This window comes from Salvelinus namaycush, chromosome 5 (assembly GCF_016432855.1).
Source record: "Salvelinus namaycush isolate Seneca chromosome 5, SaNama_1.0, whole genome shotgun sequence".
In the NCBI taxonomy this organism is placed as follows: domain Eukaryota; kingdom Metazoa; phylum Chordata; class Actinopteri; order Salmoniformes; family Salmonidae; genus Salvelinus; species Salvelinus namaycush.
Window position 1 is genome coordinate 70793786 of NC_052311.1, and position 12166 is coordinate 70805951.

A 12166-nucleotide genomic window follows, 5' to 3' on the forward strand; every position below is an offset into this window, starting at 1 on the left:
GTCTATTTGGCATGAGATGCAGTCTTCAATGGCAGTGTCGCCTATAAATAAGCCTGCTTTTTTCAGTCGCTACCGCTAGATGGCAGTATAATGCTGTTTTCTGACGGATTACACTGTAACATCTCAGTTGCCCAGTCACATACATTATTCTCAACATCAGAAGAACGATAGATGCAAACCATGAGATGGCCTTCAGGGGTAAAGTGGCCGACACGAGGGTAAGAGGACTGTTTACTCGGATTTTCACTCAGAAAAAATCGGATTATGTGCCATCCGGGCAGCCGTGGGTCAGATATGGACGCTGTTATAAAAAAATACGAAATCATCAGGTGTCGTTGTTAGCGACTATGAAACATAAGCTATCAGACTATCATTTCTATTCAGCGACTGATATTTCATTTATCGTGAATGGCAAATGCAACAGATAATGATCACTCAGTCTGTGCAAATTAAGGTATTCTGTCCTCTGCTGCTCCCCCGCAGTGCGCATCCCCTGCAGAGTCTGTTGGAGTTTTGCCATGGGAGCTTTTACACCTGCTGAATGATCCACGGTTCAGTTGACAGTGCTGCCACGGCTTTGCTACAGTGTCTTGGCGGCTGATTTGAGTATAGCCTAGGTCTATGATGTGTGATATATTATTATTGGGATGAATGACTCTGACTCTGACTCTCTCTCTCTTTCACTCTCTTTCTCTCGATATCTCTCCCCCAGACAGTGCTTGTACACCTGCTGCTGTGCCTCGTCATATTCTACTCTCTCTACTACATGATTGGGAGTGTGTGTTTCGGCGCGTTCAGGTGCGACACTTTTCTTTTCCTCTCTCTGCGTGCACGTGTGGTTATTGGGTAAGTGACCTTGCTGGAACGGTGAGCCGTCCTCAGGCGGCTTCTATAAACCTGGTGCCAGGTGACAGAAGAGAAGGGGAGGGATTTGTGGAATCCACAGCAACTATTGGTCTGTTTTCATTGATTGGAATGACAGTCAGTTTCAACCGCCCTGGTTCCCTCCTAGCTCCTTCTTTTGAATATCCTGTTTGTTTGTTTTATCTGCTGTTCTTCTGTTTGCATTCAGGTTGGATCACTTTGATGGACTTATTCCCTTTGACTTTAAGACTGAACCAACCAATTTGGAGTCCAACTCCAAATACCTGGGTGAGCGAAGATGTGTATGGTAATGTGTGTGTGTGTGCTCACGCATGTCCTCTACAGATGGTTAAGGTCTAATATTGTTGTTCCAGTGAACCTGCTGTCCATGGAGTTGACCTATTTCTGCAGTGGTCTGCTGTTTGCAGCCGTTGTGAGGAGATGGGTCTGGGACTACGCTCTCACAGTCACACTACTGCACGTACTGCTCACCAGCCTGGGTGAGACACACACACATACACACAGAAATGCATACACATGCCTGAACTCACTCTCTCACACACACACACTGGCTTAACTCAGAATAATCCATTGCTGGCCGAGCAGAGTGCTCAGTGCCAGCTTTGATGACATCAGGACGGGAAGTGGGGTTAGAGTTGAGAAGCAGCTGGACCCAAAACAAGGCACATATATTGACCCTATCTCATGGTCTTCTTTAATTCCCCTTCCTCATGTGTAAGGATTGGATGGGTCTAGCTCTAAAGCAATACGATGTACACTCCCCATCCTTGGTTCTGTGTGGTATATTACCTGTTTTTAATGTGTGTTTGTAATGTGTGTTTGTAATATATGTGTGTAATGTGTGTGTTTCAGTGATGTTGGAGTTTCCCTTGGTATGGCAGTGGTGGCTGGCCCTTGGTAAGACCTGTACCTCACCCACACATGTTCTGTTTTATTGTGTGAAACCTTCTGAGGAGTTATAGATGAGTAATTGGTTATGTCTCTTCCTTATTAATGGTTTTGTGTGTGTGTGTGGTTGTATGTTTTGTTTGAAGGCAGCGGGTTGTTTCTGATGATCTGTAACGGTCAGCTGATAGCTTACTTCACCTGCCAGAGTGACCAGAGTTACCCCACCTTCAACAGCTACTGAGTACACACACACTGACTAGAGTTCTTTGCAGTGAGTCCGGTGGAAATGGAGGGAAACCAAATGTTCCTGTTGACTTGGTTACCTGTTTGATTGTTGCACTTTGTTTCTGTTGGACCGGCTTCCCAGACACCAATTGAGCCAAGTGATTCTCCACTGAGCAATCTTTTGAGTCCAGGAAACAGCTCTTATATGTAATATCTGTAGTATGTAATATCTGTAGTATGTAATATCTGTGGTATGTAATATCTGTAGTATGTAATATATGTGTTCTCTACGAATGTTAATCTTATGTCAGACAATGTTAATCATGTAATTTATCATCTTAGACCTATTAAACCAGCTGTAACCTCGCACACCTGGGCTGACTCTATACACACACACACACACACACACACACACACAGACACACACACACACACACACACACACACACACACACACACACACACACACACACACACACACACACACACACACACACACACACTTGATCTTATCACATCCTGGTTTAAGCCTAACCCTAACCACAACCCTTACCCTAACCACAACCCTTACCCTAACCCCCTAACCACAACCCTTACCCTAACCCCCTAACCTTAAACACAACCCTAACCTTAACCACAACCCTAACCTTAACCTCAACCCTTACCTTAACCATAACCCTTACCCTAACCTCAACCCTTACCTTAACCATAACCCTTACCCTAACCTCAACCCTTACCCTAACCTCAACCCTTACCCTAACCCTAACCACAACCCTTACCCTAACCCCCTAACCACAACCCTAACCCTAACCTTAACCTTACCCTAACCCTAACCACAACCCTTACCCTAACCCCCTAACCACAACCCTTACCCTAACCTTAACCACAACCCTTACCCTAACCCCCTAACCACAACCCTTACCCTAACCCTAACCACAACCCTTACCCTAACCCCCTAACACTAACCACAACCCTTACCCTAACCCCCTAACACTAACCACAACCCTTACCCTAACCCCCTAACACTAACCACAACCCTTACCCTAACCCCCTAACACTAACCACAACCCTTACCCTAACCCCCTAACACTAACCACAACCCTTACCCTAACCCCCTAACCACAACCCTCACCCTAACCCCCTAACCACAACCCTTACCCTAACCCCCTAACCACAACCCTTGACCTAACCCCCTAACCACAACCCTTACCATAACCCCTTAACCACAACCCTTACCCTAACCCCCTAACCACAACCTTACCCTAACCACAACCCTTACCCTAACCCCCTAACCTTAACCACAACCCTAACCTTAACCTCAACCCTTACCTTAACCATAACCCTTACCCTAACCTCAACCCTTACCCTAACCTTAACCACAACCCTTACCCTAACCACAACCCTTACCCTAACCTCAACCCTTACCCTAACCTTAACCACAACCCTTACCCTAACCTCAACCCTAACCTTAACCACAACCCTTACCCTAACCACAACCCTTACCCTAATCTTATGTTGTTTTTTAAATATATGTTTATTGTATTCTATTGTTTTATGGACAGTGATAGTACCACTGATAGTTGGAGTGTAGAGGGGAGACAGATACAGAGGGAGACAGAGAGGAAGGGCTGAGACGGGATTGGTGCTCACGTCACCAGGGATGTATGTGTTCCATAGTCTGAGGGGCTACCACTAGGCCAGACCGACACCTTATAGTCAACCCTGACCCTAACGTTGGTTTATCCTACTTTTTATCCTACTTTTCTCTTTGACCCGTAATGTGATGAAGCTAGGCTCCACCTGGTTCTCCCTTTGACCCAAGGTGCAGGAGGCCGACTCCAGGTAGCTCCGGTTCAGTTTAACCACTGGTTCTAACCCGGCCTGAGCCTCCGTTCTCTGTGAGATATAAACAATCTGATACATGATAGGAAAATGCATTTTAATTTATTCAAAACACAAATAATATCAGAATGATATCAGGGCTCCGTAACTCCAACCTCAGCCGGAGGCATATAGGAGAACCCTGGGAAGGCTCCATTGGCCACGTCTCCCAACATGTCACTCAAACCGAGGGAGGTGGGGACTGGAAGAAGTGTGAACTCCGGGTCAAAATACCGCACATCACACGGACCAGACTGAAAAAGAGAGGGAGGGAACGAGTGATCAGACACACATTCAGGTAGTCACAGATCCAAACTGACCCATAGCCCCACAAAACACACACACACACACACACACACACACACACACACACACACACACACACACACACACACACACACACACACACACACACACACACTCACCAGGTTGGGAATGAATGGGGGAGGGACTTTCCTGGCTAGCTGGTCATCCCAGTTGATGGACAGGAAGAAGGTGTGGCCCTGCAGCTCAGCCTACAAACAAAGTGAGACAGCACGTCAATGTGTGTATGGGTGCGTGTGTGTATGTGGTCTTGCATGTATGTGCCAGGTGGGGTAATGGGGGGTGCTTACAAGGTCCTGTTCCCCCCTAAGGCGTTTGGTACAGTCTCTCTCCAGCAGGCCCTGCAGCAGAGACCGGGCAGACTGGGACACACTTCTATGGAGCTGCAGGGGGGCGTGAAGGATGTTCTCAAACATCTCGGCCTTACTGCGACTGTAGAATGGGGGCTGAGGAAGAGAGAGAGAGAGAAAAGAAGAGGAGAGAGGGAGCCAGATAAGTGTGCAGTGGATGGAATATGCTCGTTGAAAAGTAGCTGAAAGAGAAGAGAAAGAGAAACACACTCACCAGTCCATGAAGTATCTCATAAAGTACACTCCCCAGCCCCCACCAGTCCACAGCTCCACTGTAGGCGTGACCTAACAGCACCTCTGGCGCCAGATACTCAGGGGTTCCACAGTACGTTTGCATAGTCCCACCCACAGACACGCCCTCTTTACACAGCCCGAAGTCCGTCAGAACCACATGACCTCCACTGTCCAATAGGATGTTCTCTGGCTTCAGGTCTCTAAGGGGGGTACCGAGGTTTAAATCACTGTGAGGAAAATGCGCTCTCTCTCGTGTGTGTGTGTGTGTGTGTGTGTGTGTGTGTGTGTGTGTGTGTGTGTGTGTGTGTGTGTGTGTGTGTGTGTGTGTGTGTGTGTGTGTGTGTGTGTGTGTGTGTGTGTGTGTGTGTGCACCTGTAGGCTATGTTGAGGGAGTGGAGGTAGCCCAGGGCTGAGGCCATCTCTGCAGAGTAGAATGTTGCTCTGGGCTCTGGGAAGGCTCCCTCCCTCTGGAGATGGTAGAACAACTCTCCTCCATTGATGTAGTCCAGTACGAAGAAGAGAGTGTGAGAGGTCTGGAAGGAGAAGTGGAGCCCCACCAGGAATGGATGCTGCAGTCCCTTCAGCAACACACTCCTCTCTACCATCACATGTCTCTGCTGGAAGGAGAGAGAGAGAGCGAGAGAGAGAGGGATAGATAATGAATATAATTGAATGGAATGGAACGGAAATAGAATGGGATGAAAATAGAATGGAACGGAAATAGAATAGAATGGAAATAGAATAGAACGGAAATAGAATAGAATGGAAATAGAATAGAATGGAAATAGAATGGAACGGAAATAGAATAGAATGGAAATAGAATAGAATGGAAATAGAATAGAACGGAAATAGAATAGAATGGAAATAGAATAGAATGGAAATAGAATGGAATGGAAATAGAATGGAATGGAAATAGAACGGAAATAGAATGGAATGGAAATAGAATGGAATGGAAATAGAATAGAATGGAAATAGAATGGAATGGAAATAGAATAGAATGGAAATAGAATGGAACGGAAATAGAATGGAATGGAAATAGAACGGAAATAGAATGGAATGGAAATAGAATGGAATGGAAATAGAATAGAATGGAAATAGAATGGAATGGAAATAGAACGGAAATAGAATGGAATGGAAATAGAATGGAATGGAAATAGAATAGAATGGAAATAGAATGGAATGGAAATAGAACGGAAATAGAATGGAATGGAAATAGAACGGAAATAGAATGGAATGGAAATAGAACGGAAATAGAATGGAATGGAAATAGAATGGAAATAGAATAGAATGGAAATAGAATGGAATGGAAATAGAACGGAAATAGAATGGAACGGAAATAGAATGGAATGGAAATAGAATGGAATGGAAATAGAATAGAATGGAAATAGAATGGAATGGAAATAGAACGGAAATAGAATGGAATGGAAATAGAACGGAAATAGAATGGAATGGAAATAGAACGGAAATAGAATGGAATGGAAATAGAATGGAAATAGAATAGAATGGAAATAGAATGGAATGGAAATAGAATGGAATGGAAATAGAATAGAATGGAAATAGAATGGAATGGAAATAGAACGGAAATAGAATGGAATGGAAATAGAACGGAAATAGAATGGAATGGAAATAGAATGGAAATAGAATGGAATGGAAATAGAATGGAAATAGAATGGAATGGAAATAGAATAGAACGGAAATAGAATGGAATGGAAATAGAATGAAATGGAAATAGAATAGAATAGAATGGAAATAGAATGGAATGGAAATAGAACGGAAATAGAATGGAATGGAAATAGAATGGAATGGAAATAGAATAGAATGGAAATAGAATGGAATGGAAATAGAATAGAATGGAAATAGAATGGAATGGAAATAGAATAGAACGGAAATAGAATGTAATGGAAATAGAATAGAATGGAAATAGAATGGAATGGAAATAGAATAGAATGGAATGGAAATAGAATGGAATGGAAATAGAACGGAAATAGAATGGAATGGAAATAGAATAGAACGGAAATAGAATGGAATGGAAATAGAATGGAATGGAAATAGAATAGAATGGAAATAGAATGGAATGGAAATAGAACGGAAATAGAATGGAATGGAAATAGAATGGAACGGAAATAGAATGGAACGGAAATAGAATGGAACAGAAATAGAATGGAATAATAGATACCTCTTTCTTCCTCAGTATGACCTGTTTCTGTAGAACCTTGACAGCATACATACTTCCACTCTGTCTGTGTCTCGCTAACACCACCTACAACAAGATAAAGACATCACCAACACAACAAACACACACCGGCCTACTCATAAACACACACACACGTAAAGGGACACACACACTTGCTCCCACCTTCCCAAAGCTTCCTTTGCCGATGACCTTCAGGTATTGGAAATCAGAAGGCTTCACCCTGGTAAACATGACAACAGAGCAGCATGAGTGTGAGGTCTGATGATTTCCATTGGCTATGGGCAACTCAAGGAAAAACACCTGGCCATAACTTTGGGTACTCACCGAGTCTCCTCCTCCAGCAAACTTGGCAGACGCTGATAGAGAGAAAAAGGATGGGAGGGGGTTAGATTTGGGTCAGACAGAGATTATATAAATGGGTCATAGGTGTCCTGGCTGTATGTCTATAATACTCATCGATGTTCCCCCTCTCTCTCCTCTCTTTCCCTCTCCTCCCTCTCTTCTCTCTCCTCTCTCTCCCTCTCCTCTCTCAGGCTCTCCTGCAGCAGGATGGTCTGGGCGTCCAGGCTTCACAGAGACAACATGGACAGTGTTAGGCCTGTGTGTGTCTCTGTGTTAATTATAACATAATACGTTATTTTAGATCATCAATATGGAGTACAATCATTAACACAATATGAAGTAAGTTGCGACTTACTGCTGAAAGATTTGGTGGTCGGACACCAGTTTGTGCAGGAAGTTGCTGAAGCCCCCTTTCTTCCCTTCAAGCAGAGCTGAAACACAGGAAAGGGTTCTTACATAAGACTATGTCAGTATCAATATCAGTAGGCTCTCAAAGTGTCGATATAACTAAACTCACTATAAAGGAGCTGAAAATCTAATGAAAAACATTGAACGGAAATGAAGGTAAAAAAATCTCTAATAACATGATGTAAGACATCAAGGGCATCATACCTGCTATTCAATGACATTAACGATGTGTTATACACTATATATACAAAAGTGTGTGGACACCCCTTCAAATTAGTGGATTTGGCTATTTAAGCCACACCCGTAACTGACAGGTATATAAAATCGAGCACACAGCCATGCAATCGCCATAGACAAACATTGGCAGTAGAATGGCCTTACTGAAGAGCTCAGTGACTTTCAACGTGGCACCGTCATAGGATGCCACCTTTCCAACAAGTCAGTTCGTCAAATTTCTGCCCTGGTCAACTGTAAGGGCTGTTATGGTGAAGTGGAAACGTCTAGGAGCAACAACGGCTCAGCCGCGAAGTGGTAGGCCACACAAGCTCACAGAACGGGACCACCGAGTGCTGAAGCGCGTAACACGTAAAAATCTGTCACGCCCTGACGAGTTGTGCTAGCTCTGCGCTCGAGACCGCCAGTGCGCCTCCACGGTCCAGTGCATCCGGTGCCTCGGCCAAGGACAAGGCCTCCTGCATGTCTCCCCAGCCTGGTGAGTTCTGTGCCTGTGCTAAGCTCTAACCCTCCTGCATGTCTCCCCAGCCTGGTGAGTCCTGTGCCTTCTCCCAGAGCCAGGCCTCCTGTGTGTATCTCCATTCCAGTGGTGATCCATGGCACGAAGCCTCCAGTGATGATCCATGGCACGAAGCCTCCAGTGATGATCCATGGCACGAAGCCTCCAGTGATGATCCATGGCACGAAGCCTCCAGCGACGCCCTCTAGTCCGGAGCAGCCAGAGTCTCCCTCCTGTCCGGAGCAGCCAGAGTCTCCCTCCTGTCCGGAGCAGCCAGAGTCTCCCTCCTGTCCGGGGCCCGCTGCGAGGGTCCCCGGTCCGGGGTCGGCGGTAAGGGTCCCCACTCCAGAGGCGCCACCTAAGTGGGCCAAGACTAAGGTGGAGCGGGGTCCACGTCCCGCACCAGAGCCGCCACCGCGGTGAAATGCCCACCCAGACCCTCCCCTATAGGTTCAGGTTTTGCGGCCGGAGTCCGCACCTTTGGGGGGGGTACTGTCATGCCCTGACCGTAGAGATCATTTTTATGTCTCTATTTTGGTTGGTCAGGGCGTGAGTTTGGGTGGGCATTCTATGTCTGGTGTTCTATGTTGTCTATTTCTTTGTGTTGGCCGTGTGTGGTTCTCAATCAGAGGCAGCTGTCTATCGTTGTCTCTGATTGAGAACCATATTTAGGTAGCCTGTTTTCCCACTTTGAGTTGTGGGTGATTATTTTCTGTTTAGTGTTTGTCGTCACCTTACAGAACTGTTCGTTTGTCGTGTTGTTGTTTTGGTTAGAGTGTTCATATTTATTAAAATAACGTATTATGAATACTTACCACGCTGCACCTTGGTCCTCTTCTCCTTCTCCCGACGACGTGCGTTACAAAATCATCTGTCCTCGGTTGCAACACTCACTACTGATTTCCAAACTGCCTCTGGAAGCAATGTCAGAACAAGAACTGTTCGTCGGGAGCTTCATGAAATGGGTTTCCAAGGCCGAGCAGCCGCACACAAGCATAAGATCACCATGCACAATGCCAAGCATCGGCTGGAGTGGTGTAAAGCTCGCCGCCATTGGACTCTGGAGCCGTGGAAACGCATTCTCTGGAGTGATCATGCTTCACCATCTGGCAGTGCAATGAATGAATCTGGGTTTGGCGGATGCCAGGAGAACGCTCGCTGCTCCAATGCATAGTGCCAACTGTAAAGTTTGGTGGAGGAGGAATAATGGTCTGGGGCTGTTTTTCATGGTTCGGGCTAGGCCCCTTAGTTCTACTGAAGGGAAATCTTAACACTACAGCATAAATGACATTCTAGATGATTCTGTGCTTCCAACTTTGTGGCAACAGTTTGAGGAAAGCCCTATTCCTGTTTCAGCATGACAATGCCTCCGTGCACAAAGCGAGGTCCATACAGAAATGGTTTGTCGAGATCGGTGTGGAAGAACTTGACTGGCCTGCACAGAGCCCTGACCTCAACCCCATCAAACACCTTTGGGATGAATTAGAACGCTGACTGCGAGCCATGCCTAATTGCCCAACATCAGCGCCCGACCTCACTAATGCTCTTGTGGCTGAATGGAAGCAAGTCCCAGCAGAAATGTTCCAACATCTAGTAGAAAGCCTTCCCAGAAGACTGGAGGCTATTATAGCAGCAAAGGCAGGACCAACTCCATATTAATGTCCATGATTTTGGAATGAGATCTTCGAGGAGCAGGTGTCCACATACTTTTGGTCATGTAGTGTACCTGTTATTGACAATGCTTTATGACCCCATAATAATGCATTATAGCAGTTGTCGAGAAAAGGTGTTAGGCCACCGAATTCCATTAATAGAATTCCATAGAATGTCAAACTTACCAGTAAAAAATGACACAAGCCCTTTCATTTTGGCATAGAACATACTGCGCCTTGGCTGCATAACGCCCATCTGGATGAAATAATAAAGTCCAGTGAAAGGAGCGAACAAACTGAGATGTTCTTTAACTCTGGTGGCTGTGGTCTGAAGAGTTCAGCACCACTGACAGCGCGCGCTCGGCAGGCAGGCTATTTACAACAATCCCACACGCTCTCCCATCAAAAGACCTCTCTGACTCTCTGACGTAGGCCTAATTGAGTCCAAGGCACCCCTGTAGGCTACATTATTGTGTGGGCATTGGGCTCAAGTCACTCATCCACTAAATCCTGACAGGGGCTCCCGCGCGCCCCGGGTGTACTGTCGAATCAACGTCCTATCAATGGAAAACCTTCTAAAACTTTGTAGGAGCTCTGCATGGACAGACACTGTGCTACTGCTTTGGGGAATGTGTGTGTGTGTGTGTGTGTATATGTGTGTGTGTGTGTGTGTGTGTGTGTGTGTGTGTGTGTGTGTGTGTGTGTGTGTGTGTGTGTGTGTGTGTGTGTGTGTGTGTGTGTGTGTGTGTGTGTGACAGGTCTGTATTCTGTGTGTGCCAAAGAGTGTATCAATATTACATAATATAATAAAACAAATCATGTAATTCATTACATAATATGAGTTTTTTCCCAAAAGGCTGTATATCAATTTTCATAAATGTTGGCAAATTAACTTTTATTGTTTAAAGAACTTATGAAAGATATTGGTGTTTTTTCACTATAGATGGCATAGATGGCATCATGAGAAAGGAAAATTATGTGGATTTATTGAAGCAGCATCTCAAGACATCAGTCAGGAAGTTCTGACTGATGATCTGATCTGATCCGGAATTTTCCAAGCTGTTTAAAGGCACAGTCAACTTAGTGTATGTAAACTTCTGACCCACTGGAATTGTGATACAGTTAATGATAAGTGAAATAATCTGTCTGTAAACAATTGTTGGAAAAATGACTTGTGTCATGCACAAATTAGATGTCCTAACCGACCTAACCGACCTAACAAACTATAGTTTGTTAACAAGAAATTTGTGGAGTGGTTGAAAAACAAGTTTTAATGACTCCAACCTAAGTGTATGTAAACTTCCGACTTCAACTGTTTATATATATATATATATATATATATATATATATATATGCTTTGAATCAATACAATAATTTGATATCTGTATGTAAAGCACATACATTTGACATTTTAGTAATTTAGCATAAGCTCTTGTCCAGAGCGACTACAGGTAGTTTATTCATCTTCAGATAACTAGGTGAGACAACCACATATCACAGTCTACAGGATACAAACATTCCATTCCAGCTAAACAATGGATATACTGTACAGCGTTTTGCAAAAAAAATACACATTTTAATACACACCTACAATCTATGAATAAAAAAAACTGAGAAAAGTAATATTTTACACACACATGAAAAACGTGAAAAATGTATGGAGATAGAATTTTGGAAATAAACTCTTCATATGTAGCCAGAGAGAGAACTTTCTGAATCAGACACCGTCTAGACTCTAGTCAATAGGTTCACACTGTCCTAACGAGAAAGTACATACATGTTGCCCTAACGAGACAGACAAATGGGAACACGCATTGCTCCAACGATGACAACACCAACAACACACTCTGCCCATCACACAGAGGAAGACCATCAGAAAGAGAGGGACAGAGAGAGAGAGGGGTGGGGGGAGACCAAAACAAAAGAAAATGTGTTAACATTGCCAAAGCAAGTGAAGGAGATAATAAACAAAAGTGAAATAAACAATAAAAGTTAACAGTAAACATTACACTCACAAAAGTTCCAAAAGAATAAAGACATTTCAAAGACA

General features: G+C 44.4%; 2 protein-coding genes across 2 annotated transcripts; one reads left to right on the forward strand and one right to left on the reverse strand.

Annotated features, from left to right (window-relative positions):
• The first annotated feature begins 900 nt into the window (after positions 1-900).
• Positions 901-2367, forward strand: LOC120048854 (transmembrane protein 244-like). Its single transcript, XM_038995142.1, has 4 exons — positions 901-1152; positions 1239-1364; positions 1738-1782; positions 1920-2367. The coding sequence occupies exons 2-4, from the start codon at positions 1253-1255 to the stop codon at positions 2012-2014; spliced, it is 252 nt and encodes an 83-aa protein (XP_038851070.1). The 5' UTR covers positions 901-1152; positions 1239-1252; the 3' UTR covers positions 2015-2367.
• Positions 2368-3923: 1556 nt separating this feature from the next.
• On the reverse strand, positions 3924-7744 carry LOC120048857 (serine/threonine-protein kinase Sgk1-like; the record flags this gene model as incomplete). Its single annotated transcript, XM_038995152.1, has 9 exons — positions 3924-4133; positions 4305-4394; positions 4494-4649; positions 4768-4987; positions 5160-5404; positions 6964-7047; positions 7144-7201; positions 7306-7337; positions 7679-7744. Coding segments are annotated over 9 exons (1110 nt in total), but the record flags the coding sequence as incomplete, so codon positions are not given.
• Between the last annotated feature and the right edge of the window lie 4422 nt (positions 7745-12166).